The sequence below is a fragment of the Primulina tabacum genome, chromosome 6 (genome assembly GCF_025594145.1).
Source record: "Primulina tabacum isolate GXHZ01 chromosome 6, ASM2559414v2, whole genome shotgun sequence".
NCBI classification, from domain to species: Eukaryota; Viridiplantae; Streptophyta; class Magnoliopsida; order Lamiales; family Gesneriaceae; genus Primulina; species Primulina tabacum.
The window spans coordinates 36,434,155-36,453,940 of NC_134555.1; the positions used below are offsets into that span (position 1 = coordinate 36,434,155).

General features: G+C 38.3%; 1 protein-coding gene and 1 long non-coding RNA gene across 2 annotated transcripts; both read right to left on the reverse strand.

The window, feature by feature from the left end:
• Window positions 1–5,962: 5,962 nt before the first annotated feature.
• Window positions 5,963–6,328, reverse strand: LOC142550217 (MAPK kinase substrate protein At1g80180-like). The gene has a single exon (XM_075659455.1). The coding sequence runs from the start codon at window positions 6,326–6,328 to the stop codon at window positions 5,963–5,965; it is 366 nt and encodes a 121-aa protein (XP_075515570.1).
• Window positions 6,329–11,022: 4,694 nt separating this feature from the next.
• On the reverse strand, window positions 11,023–18,784 carry LOC142548161 (uncharacterized). Its single transcript, XR_012820922.1, has 3 exons — window positions 18,737–18,784; window positions 11,868–11,972; window positions 11,023–11,340 (listed from the first exon to the last, which is right to left on the reverse strand). It is a non-coding gene; the product is annotated as an uncharacterized LOC142548161 (long non-coding RNA).
• Between the last annotated feature and the right edge of the window lie 1,002 nt (window positions 18,785–19,786).

The following is a 19,786-nucleotide window of genomic DNA, read 5'->3' on the forward strand; positions in this document are numbered from 1 at the left end:
CAAAATAATTTTTTTTTGTAAACTTTGATGTTTTATTTGTAATTAATTTACTTAATTTATTTTGTTAATTTCAGCTTTACTTCTCCATTTCATTTTCTTATTTTTCTAATTTTAATGTTTTTTATGTGACGTTGACATATACTATGCCCCATGTAGCAAGGATACATTAAATTTTTTTTTTGAAGTATCGGATATGGATATGACACGGATACAAATACGACACGCGGATACGCGTGTCGGATACATCAAAATCTGTGTCGTTGACTTTGTTTAGGGTTGACCAGCCAAATACGTTTTGGACACGGCGGAGGCACGCCATGGATACGGCGTGGATATGTTTTTCGGATACGTTTGGGCAAAATTGCAAATATTTAAAAGTTTTAGGGGTTAATTAAAAAAATTAAAATTTCAAAGGACTAAAAGGAAAATAATTTAAAATAAATTGGGCTGAGCTTTTATATCCCTAAATACATTTGTCCGTCTCTTTCATTCTATTTCTGCTCAAGCGGCTCTTAATTCAATCGTGTCGCCCTTCTTCTCTCTTTATGCCGCTTCTGATGTCGTCACCTTCGCCGCCGCCGTCGCCGCCACCGAAGCTGCCATCGCAGCTACAACTGTCGTCGCCGCCTGCAGCCAAGAGGATAATAATATTTTTTGCATCTCTCTTACCATAAATAAATTAACTTTAATTTTTTTTTATGAAATCTCTTGGCTATACAGTGAATTTTCTATCTCTTGTTTTACTATTGGAAAATAATTTTCATGCATCACAAAAGAGTTCAATGTTATAACATTATTTGTAAGAAAGAGGCTTAGAAGTGTTTGTGTTTGCTTCGTTCAGTTGGATTAACTAATCTAAGAACTGTTTGATTAAGTATTTAATTCCGTAAAGATTTCTAACATATAATTCATAACAAAATAAATTTTTAAAATGAATTATCCAAAGTTTTTGACTTTTGTGATGTAAATAAAATTTTAATTACATTCTTATCGTTTAATCGTCTGAGAATTAATAATTTTGAACTATTTGTTGTAAGTTAGAATTTGGTCAATTTGGATGACACAGCGTATTCCATGGGCCATGGCTGACTTTATATTTCTTGCTTGTCATAACTTCAAACAGCCTATTTTCAATCAAAATTTTTCAAAATGAGAGTATACAAGAAGATGTAGATGATTATTCTCTTTTTTGAAAATTTTTAACGAAGATTGAAAAGGGAGCTGGTGGAGGAAATGTTACTTGTTCGTGTAACATATGTACTAAAGTGTGAAAGGGATCGTACTCGAGGGTGTCACACCTATTAAAACTCAAAGGACTTAGAATTGATGGTTGTGTGACTGTTTCAATAGATCAAATAAAACATATGCAACAACTTGGATGACGTAGAATCGAGAAGGAAAATTGCTAAACCGAAAGAAGTACAATTGTCTTCATCATCTACATCATCAAACATGGCTTCAAAATCCTCATGCAGTGGTCCTTTCTCTTTGCAAAGTGATGATCCAACAAAGAAGAGGAAAGGAACACTTGTCCCTCTTGAAAAAGCTTTTAACTTGAATGCGAGAGATGAGCTGCATTCTGAAATTACGAGGTTGTTTTACACAGGGGGATTATCTTTCAATATTGCTAGAAATCCTCATTATATTTGTGCTTTCAGTATGGCTACTCAACGAACGATTCCAAGTTATCTTCTACATGAGTACAATTTATTGAGAACTACACTTCTTCAAAGAGAAAAAACTCATATTGAAAAGTTGTTGGAGCCAACAAAAGCTGCTTGGAAACAAAAAAGGTGTTAGTATTTGTAGTCATGGGTGGTTAGATGTACAAAGAAGACAACTTATTAATATCATGGCAGTGTGTGAAAGTGGTCCTATGTTTCTAAAAGCAATAAATTGTGAAGGTGAGTACAAGGATAAAGGTTTCATCTCTAAATTGCTCAAGATGCCATAAACGAAGTGGGATGTCAGAATGTTGTCCAAGTGGTCACAGATAATGCTCCCGTATGTAAGGCCGCTGGGTTACTTGTTGAGGCAAAGTACCCACACATATTTTGGACACATTGTGTTGTGCACACTTTGAATCTTGCTTTGAAGAATATTTGTGCACTGATTGACTCCGTACAAAACAAAGAAGTCTTTGAAGAGTGCAAGTGGATAGCAGAAGTATCAGATAATGCTTCGATGATCAAGAATTTTATAATGAATCACAATATGAGATTATCGATGTTCAACGATAACTCGAACTTGAAAATGCTCTCACTTGCACAGACTCGATTTGCTTCCACGATCATTATGCTTAAAAGGTTCAGGCAAATCAAGAAATGTCTTGAAAACATGGTGATTAGTGAAAGATGGGATCTGTACAAGGAGGATGATGTACTGAAGGCTAGAGCAGTGAAGTACAATATATTAGATGATCAATTCTGGGAAAACATTGATTATATACTTTCTTTCACAAGTCCAATTTATGATATGCTAAGGAAAGCAGACATTGATCAACCTTGTCTTCATTTGGTATATGAGTGGTGGGATGAAATGATAGAGAAGATTAGGGTTGCTATCTCGAAAGGGCCTCACATTGGAGATTCAAAGTTTTATGAGATTATTCGTGATATTCTGGTGCAGTGATGGAATAAAAGCAATACACCTCTACATTGTTTGGCGCATTCTTTGAATCCGAGGTAAACTCTAAAATATTTAACTAAGTTTTAGCAAATTATATATATATCAGTTCATATTTAATTATCAATATTTTTATATAGATATTATAGCAATGAGTGGCTCCAAGAATCTCCCAATCGTCTTCCTCCTCATAGGGACATCGAAGTTTCAAGGGAAATAAAAAAGTGCATTGAAAGATATTATTCTTGTTCATCAGAACGAAGAAGTGTCAACGAGGAATTTGCCTCTTTTTCAGCCGCCATTGATTATTTTTCTGATAATGATACAATGCGTGATCGAGGTTTGATGTATCCAACTAAGTGGTGGGTTATACATGGTGCTTCCACACCAACTCTTCAAATTTTAGCTTTAAAGCTACTTGGGCAGCCTTCTTCTTCTTCTTGTTGTGAGAAAAATTGGAGCACCTACAATTTCATACACTCACTGAAGAGAAACAAAATAACACCACAAAGAGCAGAAGATTTGGTGTATGTTCACAACAATCTTCGTCTTTTATCAAGGAGGAGTCCACATTATAGTGAATGAGAAAGTAAGATATGGGATGTTGGAGCAGATGCATTCGATTCCATTTACATAGAGGGTGTTGCTATCCTTGAAACTGCCAATTTGTCTCTTGATGAACCTGAATTGGAGTCAGTCTTATTTACTGATGAAGGCAGTGTTGGTTATGAAACCGATATGGATGTTTGATTTCTTTTGAAAAAACGTTGTCGTAGTTTCTAATTTTTTTTAAAAAATTGGTTAATATTTAGCGACGGTTTATACAATACCGTCGCTAAATTTAAATTTAGCGACGGTTTTAAAAATCCGTCGGTAAATTTAGCGACAGTTCCAGCCTGTTCGTCGCTAAATTTCGCAACGGTTTTTAGCTCACCGTCGCCGATTTAATTTAGCGACGGGTTGTTCGTCGCTAAATTTAGCGACGGTTGTTAGCACACCGGCGCCGATTTACTTTAGCGACTGTTTATGCAAATTCCGTCGCTACTAGCGACGGTTTTTTGCAACAACCGTCGCACGAATGTCTATAAATATCCGCATCCTTTTTTTCGTTTAACTTCTCAAATTTTTTTTCTTTCCACGTTTTGTCCATGATTTTCCTTAAACTTAAATTTTAAGTTAAAGATTATAAATATATTACTTTAGTAACATTGTTAATTTATTTTGTTAGGTTTATAAAATTATAACCGTAATTTTTTTTTATTTTTCGGGAAAACATAGCGACGGAAAACGTAAACAAGCTGTCGCTAATTAGCGACAGTGATCATAATAAAAACCGTCACTAACGAGCGACTGACAAAGAAAACCGTCGCTATTAGCGACGGAATTGTTTAGAAAAACCGTCGCAAAATTTTTGTTTTACAACGATTTTTCAATGATTCGACAACGGTTTTTCACCGTCGTCTTTAGACGTCTACGACAACGGTTTTTCACTATTGTCTTTGAGCGCGCCCTTTTAACCACAGTACCTTTAACAACGGTTTTACAAGACCTACGACAACAGTTTTTCACCGTCGTCTTTGATGTCTACGACAACGGTTTTTCACCGTTGTCTTTGAGCGCACCATTTAACAACAGTGGCTTTAACAACAGTTTTTTTGACCTACGACAACGGGTAAAAACCGTTGTCTTTCGCCTTTTTTCTTGTAGTGATATATATTAATGATTGTCGTATCCTAGCCGTATTGTGTCTTATATTTTCAAAATTTGACATGTCTCCGTATCCGTATCTTATTCGATACGATACTCGTACCCGTATCCATGCAACATAGACTATATCAGGGAACAATCGGCGGATTCTTCTTTATTATGAAGTTCGCCGGTCCATCAAGAAATTTAACATCCAAAGGACGAGGATTAATTAAGATTTTTTAATCTATAGACTGACAAGCACCAGGTTAGAAAAAAGAAAATGCATGTAATTTTATTACAATAATTAGCAAGAAAATGATATGTTAAAAGACAGTGTTAATCAGGGTCCTTAGTATATATCACCAAATCAATTTTAGCTTTTCATTTTGCGTCAAATTTTGGTGAAAAAAATTTGAAAATTATTAAAAAGAAGTATTATTAATAAGATTTCCAGTTATATAAGTTAATTATCTATTTGGATATAATCATTTGCGAAGAGGAAAGAAATAAGCGTCCTTACAGATGAATCAAGAGAGCAATCGAAACGTAATAATGAAAATGTTTTAGAATATATAAGATTTAACTTGTTGGTCAGTTTATAAGAGAGGGCTGCAATGGCTTTTGATGCATGAAGATCGACTAGTGTTGAAGCTGAAAGGAGATGGAAGGGAATAAATAGGAAGCTTCCTGTCACACAAATTTCTAATAAAACATATAATTTACATTAATTGATTTTTATATCTTCGTTTCAAATCCATTTTCAAATTCTAATTTCGTTATCTTCGCAACAATTACATTGAGATCAAAATATTTTCGAATTTCACAAACCAAAATTACTATTTAAATAGACTATGATCATATATATTTTCGGGAAAGAAAATAAAAATAAATTAATAGTGTTCGCTTAGAAAAATGACAGCAATATTTTCATGATGTTTATAGAAAAAGTAAAAATTTGTGTGAAACAGTTTCACGGGTCGTATTTTGTGAAACAAATCTCTTATTTGAGTTTTTCATGAAAAAATATTACTTTTTATGGTGAATATTGATAGGATTGACCCGTCTCACAGATAAAGATTCGTGAGATCATCTCACAGGAGACCTACTTTATAAAAAAATATTCAATTTTGGGAGTATGAATGATCGTTGAGTAAGATTTTTTGTACGGTTTCACGGGTCCTCACACGTGAGATTGATCAATTTTACTATTTTTACACTTAACAATAATATTTTACAACAAAACGTAATATTTTTTTTATGAGTTATCTGAATAATATATTTATCCCACGATATTTTGATATCAACCTGATTCAAATGAGTTTTTTTTTTAAATCATTTGTACAATTTTAAAAGAGAAAAAGAAAACCTCAACAATGTAGCAATCTTCAATCCATACATAGTGCATAATTATCTATTTAATAACAACATTATACACATAAAACTACGTTTAACGATATTTTTAAGAAAACTAAAAAAAAAAAGATTGCTCAAAAGAGAAAGAAAAGTTGGAAAAATATAATTTACTGAAATTTAAAAACACGATAATTTTCTTCGATCTCACCGAACTCCAAATTAAACACCACCACCACCTCTGTTTCCGTCGAGATGATCACGTGGAACCCACGCGCAGCCGACCTCTCTGGGGACGTTACATCAGGCGCTTACCGGGTCTCGAGGGAGGCAGGCGGCGTCGGCGGTTGTTGTCGTGTTTGCCAAAGGCACTGCAAAGCCCACAAGCAGAAACCTTAGGAGACGGCGGCTCAATCGCCGGAGACACCCTTCCAGTACGAAATCCTCTTGCGCCGCCGTTGGATCGGCTCCTCTCGATGGTTAATTGAGGCGGCGAAGGCGAGTTGTTGGTGGGCAGCGCGGCAGGTGGATCTTGTTTGGCCTCAGCTTGAAGTTTATTGTTCTCTTCCTGTTGATTGATGAGTTGAGTCAATTTGTCGTCCCATACTAAACCTGAAGATCCTTGTCTCCTGAAAGATACTACAGATCTCTGCAAGCCTGCCATCCACTAACTCAGCTTTACTTCTCTCTCTTCTCTTCGGACTAGTAATGTAAATGGTGGTGCCTGTCGTATGAAGCGTTTATTGGAACGTCGACTGTGCAATGTTTTATATTAGTTATTATGGGCACGCGATATACGTGTACAATTTATTTTATCATTGTCGATAGACTAAAAGTGTAATTTGACATTTTATAAAGTGACTAAAAATTGATATTTGAGTGGTTGAAATAACAGAAATAAAAAATAAAAGTATGTGTTAAAAAAAACAAAATAACAAAAAACAAAAGTATAATATTAGTATCATATAAAGGTAAAAGTGGAAAAAAAAATTGATGTCCTCCTAGATAGTTATTATCATGTGCTCAATCTTAATAAAATAGAATAGATATAATATATATATGGGGTATTATGTTTAACATATGCAATATAAAAAGTTTTGTGTGTGAAATTTAAAATATTATATCAAATATTGTAATATTTAGTGACAACACGAAGCAGAATAATATAACACACAAATAAATGACTTAAATTAAAATAAATCAGAATTAATAGTGCACATGTATAAATACTTGCACGATGTCTTAGGTCTAAATAATCACAAGAAAAACCAATTTCAGTTTACAAAAATCAAACTAGTGATTTTAATCGAAAACTAATTTTCTCAACACGTAGAAAGCACACTACATATTCAAGAAAACAAAAATACGATTTCGAAAATGAGATTAATAAAAACACGATCTTCAACCAACACTTCAACGTGTGTTGTCTGCAGATGTCTTCAACAATCACGACAACATGTAACACAACACTCTTCAAAACAACGACGTCTTGTGAATTATTTTTAAAAAAATTTCACAGGGTGCAGAAGTGCAAAAGTGAGCAGCAACCGAACGTCGTAACAAAAGTCAAAAGTCTTTTTCCTTAGCTTGCTTTTCTTATTTAGTTTCTTTCTCTCCTAAAAAGAATCTTACAAGATATGAAAACCAAGAATTTTATTAGAAGTAAATACTTTTTAAACAATAAAATCATATCATAAAAATCTTATCATAAATATCATATTTAGAAAGACAAGGTTTTAATTAAATATTCACACAATCTTATCAATAAAGAAAATATATTTAGAGAAAAAATTATCAAAGAATAAATGATATTGAAACCAAGACTATTTTTTCTTTCACACACATATATATATATATATATATATTAACGTGTGAACAACAATATTATGTCACTCCCCTTCAGATGAATAATTTTCTATGATTTATCACATTAAATAGATCAGTAACATCTCATCCATACTTGGACAAATATATGGTAGTTATACAAAATATGCGAAATGATTACTCTATAGTTTATTGTATAATTTTAATTTATTTAACTGATGTTAGACTCAATATATTATTCGTATATATTATTTCTATGGCATTCATCATTCAATATCCTACGAGTCAAATAATAATTTATAGAAATTCAAGAACAAGATGGTTGATGATCACGTGAGAAATTTGAGTATTGAAATCATAATTTCTTGATTTCAATTGCTTTTATCGATGATATCTTCGACTTTTTTTTTTGCCTCAATATTCAATAAAAGTGGAGAAGATGATTTAGTTGTGCCGAACTCAAACTCTTCCAGAAAAATCTAACTCGATCTATCACATGTTAGTTGACCCACAAAGACACAAAGATTTGATACCATGAAAATTTATGGATTTGAGAAAATAGTATTTGTCTATTGTTATTAAATTCCCCGAGCATAATTTGATTAACTATCCAATTAACGATTCATCATTGACTAGAAATTGGGGGTACTCGATGATGTTACTACCAACGATTCGATAAGTATGTTATTATCAATGAAAATATGAAAGATATCTCTATAAATGAAAATAGATAAGAGTTGCTGATTTTTAAAATGGAAAAATTATTTTTTCCGGTTCTCTAACTCGTCAAATTTTGGGTTTTCTTCGGTTAAAAATGAGACTTGGACCTAACTCAACCTCAAAAAGTAACTGAAGAGGAGAGGATTATTCAAGTTCATATATGTAAATCCCAGGGTGATACCCCCCGTAAGAGCCCGGGTCATGGATGACCCGGAATATCAAATGGATTCTCAAATCCGAGTGAGTCTGCAGATGGATTATTCTGGAGCCGGGCAGGTGCAAGCCCATGCTCTACTCTCCGGGCAGTCATAGTCCTGGGCTCTTGTATAAATCTCCCGGGAGGCATTCTACCCGGGCACCTCGATAACAGTGCCGCATTCTAGTGGTTCAGAAGATAAGATCTTGTCTCGAGAAGCGCACCTGACAAAATCCTATTGATATGACTTGATGGAAAAGTAGGGTGGCGTGACAGGAAGTGGCAAGTAGTAGGCACTGAAAACAAGGTACCTACTACCTTTTCTCCTATAAATAGCAGGTATGTAATTCATTTGAGGGACTTTTGGCTTCCTCTTCTTCTCTTGTGCTGGAGAATGATTCATTCACCAACACATGTTAACGCACATATTTACACCAGTAGCCTTTACTTTTATCTAAGGGTTATCATCTTCACCTGCTGACTTAAGCATCGGAGTGGCCACGCCGGACACCCCTCCGGCGCCATTCACGAGTTCTTTTCTTATTTGCAAGTTACATCGGAAGCCATATTGCAGAGATATATCTTCGTCACAGATATAGTTCTTGCTCAGTTTCATTCATTATCTTGATAGCAGATCCGGTGGAGCACCCGACTCTGCTCATCCATTTCACCAGGATCGCATCATTGGCGCCGTCTGTGGGAACTTGAGCTCAAGACGTAGATATGGTTTCCATTCAAAAGTAAGTCCGACCTTGCTCGGCACCTCAGTAAGCCCAACTCTGCTTGACAAACATACAAGTTCGACCAGCTCGGCACTCAGATCTTATATGTGGATTTCATATGGGCTCAAAGCTCAGCAGCTATCCCGGATTGGCATGAAGAGCATTTACTATGCACTCAGTAGCTTACAGCTATATTAGTCACCTAATTTAGCTCAACCAGAGAAGTTTCACTCTACCGAAAATGAATTCGGATTCAATATTTCCAGGTTAGTGATTCGATTTTTAATAAAACTAAAACAGCAGGTAAAGCAAAATCTCTTAAGCCCGGGAGGTACGAGGCCCCGGCACATTATCTCAAGTCCAGGAGGTATGAGGCCCCGGCACATTCTTGAAAGCCCGGGAGGTACGAGGCCCCGGCACATTATCTCAAGTCCGGGAGGTATGAGGCCCCGGCACAGTCTTCAAAGTCCGGGAGATACGAGGTCCCGGCACATTATCTTAGGTCCGGGAGTTACGAGGCCCCGGCACATTATCTCAAGTCCGGGAGATACGAGGCCCCGGCATCTTATGCAAAGCCCGGGAGGTACGAGGCCCCGGCACATTATCTTAGGTCCGGGAGTTATGAGGCCCCGGTACATTATCTCAAGTCCGGGAGATACGAGACCCCGGCACCTTATGCAAAGCCCGGGAGGTATGAGACCCCGGCATCTCATTCTTGAAAGTCCGGGAGATACGAGGCCCCGGGACATTATCTTAGGTCCAGTAGTTATGAGGCCCCGGCACATTATCTCAAGTCCGGGAGATACGAGGCCCCGGCACGTTATCTTAAGCCCGGGAGATATGAGGCCCCAGTTATTATCTAAAGTCCAGGGCTCTGTACCCTGGCTCGGGGCTCCGCACCTCGACCATTCCCAAGTCCCGGGACATGCTGCCCGGCCCAAGGCTCCGCACCTTGGTTATTTATAAGCCCAGGGTTCTCAAACCTGGCTCGGGGCTCCGCACCTCGACCATTCCCAAGTCCCGGGACATGCTCCCCGGCCCAACGCTCCGCACCTTGGTTATTTATAAGCCCAGGGTTCTCAAACCTGGCTCGAGGCTCCGCACCTCGACCACTCCCAAGTCCCGAGACATGCTCCCCGGCCCAAGGCTCCGCACCTTGGTTACTTATAAGCCCAGAGTTCTCAAACCTGGCTCGGGGCACCACACCTCGACCATTCCTAAGTCCGGGAGATATGAGGCTCCGACATCTTATGCAAAGTCCGGGAGACATGAGGCTCCGGCATCTTTGCAAAGACCGGGAGGCACGATGTGGCGCCCCAAACCTCGCCACGTAATCATGCTCTGATACCACCAAATGTGGCGCCCCAAACCTCGCCACGTAATCATGCAACATGTGACGTCATTTGCATAAAATTTTTCTTTTCGACGACGTAATAATATAATGCATATACGACAAAATAGTGCAATCACCACACTATCTACGTCAGTGTAGCAGAAACAGTATAATAAATACACACATACAACTCAAATAAGACAATAAACTATACTGTCTCTCTCTACTATCAACTACAAGACTGTTTGACTAGACACACCTAGTCCTTCACCACTATCCTGTCTCACGCATAGTTCTGTAACCTGCCCAACAGAAACAGCCCTCAAAGGGTGAGCATATACAACAATCATCATCGCAATACATAACAGTTATATTAACAACAACATAAGATATAACTGAATGATAACAGAAATACCCCCTTTGTCGTTTCTGGACAATCAACCATCAACAACCTCAACAACATCACACTGCAACAATAACATCGACGATACGTCACACCCCAACTCCGGCGACAGCAATATCGTCGAACGAACAACAACATCGACGATACGTCGCAACCCAACACCGGCGACAGCAATATCGTCGAACGAATAACATCAACGATACGTCGCACCCCAACTCCGGCGACAACAATATCGTTGAACGATCAACATCAACGTGACAACATCAACGAGACGTCTCCCAACAACGATAGTCAACAATAATAAACAACAACAAATATAATATCAAATCACCCAATTCCGGTGATTTGTCATCGTTCAACGCAATAGTATTCATCAATACTAAACAATAACAAAATATGCTCGTACGTCAACACGTACCTGATAATCGAGTATATATACAATCTGGCTATTTCTTTGATCCTGAGGCTTGTGATGTATCTAAATAATTCAACAATAATTATCAGATCATTGTCACCGTATCAACACAATCATAACAGCCTCAATATATAACATCAAATAGCCCAACAACAATTAATTCAACAAAATATAAAACTCGATTATAAATTATTATCGCTCAATATTTTAATATTCTGGTGTATTTAATTCACAATACTACCATCAAATACACCCTAATTAATTTAACATCAAATAATAGGCTATTTTACAACATCCGTCAAATTGCGAAAACTTTATATCAACGTGTAGCCTATACTTCGTAGACTCCGAATATATAATCAGAATTAATAACAGCTGACAAACAACTCACCAATTTCAATTCAACGATTAAAAATGCCTAATTAAAACAAATTAGGAATAATCCAAAATAACAACACAATAATCTTCTCTACTTCGTTAAGATCATACACTATTCAACAATCTTCAATTTCAGTATGATTTAACAATTTATCGGATTTATTCCAGAAATCGACGAATTTCAAACATCACCAAAAATATAAAATTTATACCTCAAATCGAAGACCTCGTGTCAACGATTCCAAAGCTGAAGTCGGTTCGTCGATTGGATAAACCGATAAGTCGCAAGATCGAAAAGAAAATCGAAATTCTATTTCCTCTCACCTCTCGCCTCGCGTCTCTGTCTCCTTGCCGAGTTCGGTGGAATTCATATGCATTTCTTTTTTTTTTTTTATTTTTTTAAATATTATATTATATTATATATTATATTATAATAATATAATATAATATATAATATTTAACATTTTAACACTGGTATATCACTTTAAACTAGTCAAATGATCAAATTTTCCAAAACTCAAAACATGAAACTTCTATATCTTTCAGTGTTCTACGTTATATCCAAATTTCAAATCATTTGGACTTCATATGACCAAGATATCGCATATTTCTATCGTTAAAAATCATTAATTATTTAGTAATATCACATTACTAAATCCATAACTTGTGATATTTACTTCAGGCATTACATTTATACCCCCCTTAAATGAATTTCGACCCCGAAATTAATCAACAACAGTAATAAAATGCATAAATAACAAATACGTCATACCATCAGAATAAGTAGGGGTAGAGCTCCCTCATATGCCGCTCAGTCTCCCAAGTGGCCTCTTCGACACCTCTATGTTCCCACTGAACCTTCACCATCGGTATAAGCTTACTACGAAGCTTCCGTTCAGATCGATCCAAAATACAAACTGGTCTCTCAACATAAGACACATCAGGATCTAACTGAACTTCAGAAATATCCAATACATGTGAAGGATCCGGTTCATACTTCCGCAACATCGATACATGAAACACATCATGAATACCAGATAAAGATGGAGGTAGAGCCAATCGGTAAGCCAAAGTGCCTATCCGCTGCAATATCTCATACGGGCCAACATATCTCGGTGCTAACTTTCCTTTCATACCAAATCGCACTGTTCCACGAAAAGGAGAAACTTTCAAAAATACTCGATCGCCCTGTTGAAACTCTAAGGGTCTTCGTCTTTTATTTGCATAGGCGGCCTGTCTATCTTGAGCTGCTTTCAATCGCTGCTGTATCAACTTTACTTTCTGTTCCATCTCAAAAATCATATCAGGACCTGTGACTGCAGCTCGATCAACATCATCCCAGTATAATGGAGATCTACAACGTCTCCCATAACAATGCCTCAAATGGAGCCATCTGAATACTACTCTGATAACTATTGTTATACGCAAACTCTACCAATGGAATAGATGACTGCCGACCAAATTAAAAATCCATAACATAAGCACGCAACATATCCTCCAGCGTCTGAATAGTACGCTCAGTCTGACCATCTGTCTGGGGATGATAAGACGTACTCAATCTCAACTCTGTCCCCATCGAAGTCTGCAATCCTTCCCAAAAATGAGAAGTAAATCGAGGATCTCTATCAGAAATAATAGACACTGGAATCCCATGCAACCGTACAATCTCTCGTATATACAACTGTGCCATCGTCAAGTACGTACTACTCATGCTATAGGGTATAAAATGTGCAACTTTCGTCAATTGATCAACAATCACCCAAATAGCATCAATAGTTCCAGTGCTTCTTGGCAAATGAGTCACAAAATCCATCGATATGTGCTCCCATTTCCAAGTCGGCACTTCTAAACTCCTCAATTCACCTCCCGGCCTTCTCCTCTCAGCTTTGATCTGTTGACAATTAAGACATCGACGTACAAAATCAATCACATCACGTTTCATTCCCTTCCACCAAAACTGAGAGCGTAGATCCTTATACATCTTCTTGCCACCAGGGTGGATAGAATATCGACTACAATGTGCACGCCGCAACAGGCCCTGGCGCAACTCAGATATATCAGGAACTACCCATCTATCATTCATCCTCAAACTGCCATCATCAGCCACTCTAAAACGAGTATCTTGTTTCTGAGAAACTAACTCCCTCCATCGCTGAACTCTCTCGTCTTCCATCTGTGCATCACGAATACAACCATATATATCAGGTTCAGCTAATAAGGTAGATACCTGGATAGGAGTCGTCGAGATATCAAAATTATATCCCAAGGAACAACAAGACATCATCATAGCTGATAAACGACTCACATCCTATGCAGTACAACTCACTTTACGGCTCAATGCATCAGCTGTAAGAATGGCTCGACCAGGATGATATTCAATCTCACAATCATAATCCTACAGCAAATCTAACCATCGTCTCTGTCTCATATTCAACTCTGTCTGGGTAAACAAAATTTCAAGCTCTTATGATCAGTATAAATCGTAAACGAGGTACCATATAAATAGTGTCGCCATATCTTCAAGGCAAAGATAATGGCTGCCAACTCCAAGTCATGCACAGGGTACCTTGTTTCGTGTGGTTTCAGCTGTCTCGAAGCATATGCCACAACATGTCGATCCTGCATCAAAACACATCCCAACCATGTAATGATGCATCAGTATAAACAACAAACCTCTCATTTTCTGTAGGAATTGATAACACCGGTGCAGTCGTCAGTCGATGCTTCAACTCCTGAAAACTCCTCTCACATGCTTCAGACCACTGAAATCGCACACCTTTCTGAGTCAACTGTGTCAAAGGCCTAGAAATCTTTGAAAATCCCTCGATAAATCGACGATAATAACCTGCTAAACCCAAGAAACTACGAATCTTAGGTACAGATGTAGGTGCAGACCACTGTAACACGGCTTCGACCTTCGTTGGATCAACAGAAATCCCATCTCTCGATATAACATGACCCAAGAAGACCACTCGATCCAACCAAAACTCACACTTACTGAGTTTGGCATACAACTGTCTATCTCGCAACACCTGTAACACTGAACGCAAGTGCCCTGCATGCTCAGCCTCACTCCTGGAATATATCAATATATCATCAATAAACACAATAACAAATCGATCGAGATAAGGCTGAAATACCCTATTCATCAAACTCATGAACACAGTTGGAGCATTCGTCAACCCAAACGGCATAACTAAAAACTCGTAATGCCCATATCTGGTCCTGAATGCTGTCTTCTAAATATCCTCCTCTCTAACTCGTATCTGATGATATCCTGACCTCAAATCAATCTTCGAATATACTGAGGTTCCCTGTAACTGATGAAACAAATCATCAATACGAGGGAGGGGATATTTATTCTTAATCGTTACCTTATTCAGCTGTCGATAGTCGATACAAAGCCGCATAGTTCCATCTTTCTTTCTCACAAATAAGACTGGTGCACCCCAAGGCGATACACTAGGGCGAATGTATCCCTTGTCCAGCAAGTCCTGCAACTGGGCTTTCAACTCTCTCAACTCTGCTGGTGCCATTCTGTAAGGAGTACGAGAAATAGGGGAAGTATCTGGCATCAACTCGATCCCAAACTCCACCTCACGAGCTGGTGGGAAGCCTGGAATCTCATCAAGAAATACATCGGCAAACTCAGCAACTATAGGTATCTCCTCTATTCCTACCTCCTTCTTCTTTTCTGTCACATCTACAGCATAAATAAGATAACCCTCATGCCCATGCTCCAATAACCGAGACATCCGGATGGCAGATACCAACGGAACACGGGGACGAGAACCCTTCCCATAAAATGTCCAACGCTCTTTCTCATCTGTATAAAAATATACCACCCGCTGATAACAATCAACTGTCGCACAATATCTCCTCAGCACATTAATTCCCACAATACAATCAAAATCAGTCATCTCTAGAATAATCATATCAGATCTCAGCTCATAGCCCTCATAAGAAATAATACCATCTTATATCATAGATACAACTGATATATCAACTCCAGAAGGTGTCGAAACAGAAAGAGGCATAGACAATGGAGACGAGCGCATATGATGCTCAACCACAAACCTCTTCGATATAAAAGTATGCGAGGCACCAGTATCAACAAGAATATAAGCAGGATAAGAACATAAATAACACTTACCCGCTATCATCTCCTCTCGTGCCTCCTCTGCCTGCTCTCGTGTCAAAGCATACACCTGTGCTTGAGGTGGACCATCTCCCTGCATACGTGGCTGTCCTCTAGAAGGTCGTGGTGTAAACTGCTGAGGCTGTCGTCCTCCTCTCTCTGAGGATCTACCTCTAGCACTCCTAGGCTCTCGCTGTCCCTCACGACTAGGACACTGTCTCGCCAGATGACCAACACCGCCACACTCAAAACAGGTGATCTCGGTCTGTGTACACTCTCTGATCAGATGAGGTCCCCCACAACGATAACATCTCACTGCTCTGGACTCTCCTCTCTGCCTCTGAACAGACTGAGAACTGCCCCCACGACTCTTAACACGTCGTGAATCAAATCGACGCTTCCCAGATGATGCCGAAGAAGAAGATGAACCCTTCTGATATTTAAAAGATTGTCCCTGTGGTCGCAATGACTCCCTAGTCGGCTCTGATAATCGTCCCTGAGCCCCATACTCCTGCATCACCAACTCAGCCATCTCAGCTCTCGTCACTGCATCCTCAAATGATATTGGGTTGTTCGATTGCACACGATCAAATAACTCTAACTTCAACCCTTTCAAGAAATACCTCATCTTAGCATGAACATTCGTAGCAATATGTGGCACATATTTCAGCAATGCAGAATATCGAGTCTCATACTCAGCAACAGACATACTACCCTGTCTCAAATCCTCAAATTCTTTCTCTTTCTTTTGTCTGGCTGCTATAGAAAAATATTTATCAAGAAAACGAGACCGAAACACATCCCAATCAACAGTACGGCCCTGAGCTCTCAATCCGGCCTCAGTCGTCTGCCACCACAATAGTACATTCCGCGAAAGCTGAAATGTAGCCAATCGTAACCAAGCAGACCTAGCACACGGTGCAGTCACAAATATCTGCTCTGTCCTCTCAATCCACTCCTCTGCTCGCTCACCGGTCTCAGAACTATCAAATCTCGGCGGAAGATAACTGCTAAACTGTGCCAAAGTCAACTCACCATGCAATAAAGGCTGATCTGCTGGTTCCTGTCCCATAGGAGGAGGTGGCAATGGATTTATCTGTCCAAATCCACTGTCAACCTCGTCTGTTTCCTCGTGTGGATGTACCTGTTCTCTAGCTGCCATCACTGGAAATCAAATTGTTAATCATAACATTTAACAATTACAATCCAGTAATCATCATCACACCTTTCGCACGAAAGTACACGCAACTAAAGAACAATCAATCGTATCGAGAAATCATCAATAACAAGTCAAATGCACAGACACACGCAGATAATATCGTCATCCAACTCCCTCATCACAAACCCAACTCTTAACCATCCCAGACATCTAACATATGCTCTGATACCACCAAATGTGGCGCCCCAAACCTCGCCACGTAATCATGCTCTGATACCACAAAATGTGGGCGCCCCAAACCTCGCCACGTAATCATGCAACATGTGACGTCATATGCATAAAATTTTTCTTTTCGACGACGTAATAATATAATGCATATACGACAAAATAGTGCAATCACCACACAATCTACGTCAGTGTAGCAGAAACAGTATAATAAATACACACATACAACTCAAATAAGACAATAAACTATACTGTCTCTCTCTACTATCAACTACAAGACAGTTTGACTAGACACACCTAGTCCTTCACCACTATCCTGTCTCACGCATAGTCCTGTAACCTGCCCCACAGAAACAGCCATCAAAGGGTGAGCATATACAACAATCATCATCGCAATACATAACAGTTATATTAACAACAACATAAGATATAACTGAAATGATAACAGAAATATCCCCTTTGCCGTTTCTGGACAATCAACCATCAACAATCTCAACAACATCACACTGCAACAATAACATCGACGATACGTCGCACCCCAACTCCGGCGACAGCAATATCGTCGAACGAACAACAACATCGACGATACGTCGCACCCCAACACCGGCGACAACAATATCGTCGAACGAATAACATCAACGATACGTCGCACCCCAACTCCGGCGACAGCAATATCGTTGAACGAACAACATCAACGTGACAACATCAACGAGACGTCTCCCAACAACGATAGTCAACAATAATAAACAACAACAAATATAATATCAAATCACCCAATTCCGGTGATTTGTCATCGTTCAACGCAATAGTATTCATCAATACTAAACAATAACAAAATATGCTCGTACGTCAACACGTACCTGATAATCGAGTATATATACAATCTGGCTATTTCTTTGATCCTGAGGCTTGTGATGTATCTAAATAATTCAACAATAATTATCAGATCATTGTCACCGTATCAACACAATCATAACAGCCTCAATATATAACATCAAATAGCCCAACAACAATTAATTCAACAAAATATAAAACTCGATTATAAATTATTATCGCTCAATATTTTAATATTCTGGTGTATTTAATTCACAATACTACCATCAAATACACCCTAATTAATTTAACATCAAATAATAGGCTATTTTACAACATCCGTCAAATTGCGAAAACTTTATATCAACGTGTAGCCTATACTTCGTAGACTCCGAATATATAATCAGAATTAATAGCAGCTGACAAACAACTCACCAATTTCAATTCAACGATTAAAAATCCCTAATTAAAACAAATTAGGAATAATTCAAAATAACAACACAATAATCTTCTCTACTTCGTTAAGATCATACACTATTCAACAATCTTCAATTTCAGTATGATTTAACAATTTATCGGATTTATTCCAGAAATCGACGAATTTCAAACATCACCAAAAATATAAAATTTATACCTCAAATCGAAGACCTCGTGTCAACGATTCCAAAGCTGAAGTCGGTTCGTCGATTGGATAAACCGATAAGTCGCAAGATCGAAAAGAAAATCAAAATTCTATTTCCTCTCACCTCTCGCCTCACGTCTCTGTCTCCTTGCCGAGTTCGGTGGAATTCATTTTTCCACCGACTCCATGCATTTCGTTTTTTTTAAATTTTTTTTTAAATATTAAAAATATAATATAATATAATATATAATATTTAACATTTTAACACCGGTATATCACTTTAAACCAGTCAAATGATCAAATTTTCCAAAACTCAAAACATGAAACTTCTATATCTTTCAGTGTTCTACGTTATATCCAAATTTCAAATCATTTGGACTTCATATGTCCAAGATATCGCATATTTCTATCGTTAAAAATCATTAATTATTTAGTAATATCACATTACTAAATCCATAACTTGTGATATTTACTTCAGGCATTACACACGAGGCCCCGCCATCTTATCTCAAGTCCATAAGACATGAGGCTCCGGCATCTTATGCAAAGACCGGGAGGCACGAGGCCCCGGCATCTTATTTCAAGTCCATAAGACATGAGACTCCGGTATTTCATCCCATTTCTGGGAGACATGAAGCCCCCGATGCTTTTATAGAACAAGATTGATGATCTCTATGGGAATCCAGACATGACTGATCGGGACAGCAAGTATGACTCTAGCCCGACTATTTAAGGGATGTGTGATGATACCCGTAAGAGCCCGGGTCATGGATGACCCGTAATATCAAATTGATTCCCAAATCCGAATGAGTCTGCAGATGGATTATTCTGGAGCCGGGCAGGTGCAAGCCCATGCTCTACTCTTCGGGCAGTCATAGTCCCGGGCTCTTGTATAAATCTCCCGGGAGGCATTCTACCCGGGCACCTCGATAACAGTGCTGCATTCTAGTGGTTCAGAAGATAAGATCTTGTCTCGAGAAGCGCACCTGACAAAATCCTATTGATGTGACTTGATGGAAAAGTAGGGTGGCGTGACAGAAAGTGGCAAGTAGGCACTGAAAACAAGGTACCTACTACCTTTTCTCCTATAAATAGCAGGTATGTAATTCATTTGAGGGACTTTTGGCTTCCTCTTCTTCTCTTGTGCTGGAGAATGATTCATTCACCAACACAT

Excerpts from the sequence above, each read along its gene's own strand:
- LOC142550217 (XM_075659455.1), bottom strand. The coding sequence starts at position 6,328 with ATGGCAGGCTTGCAGAGATCTGTAGTATCTTTCAGGAGACAAGGATCT.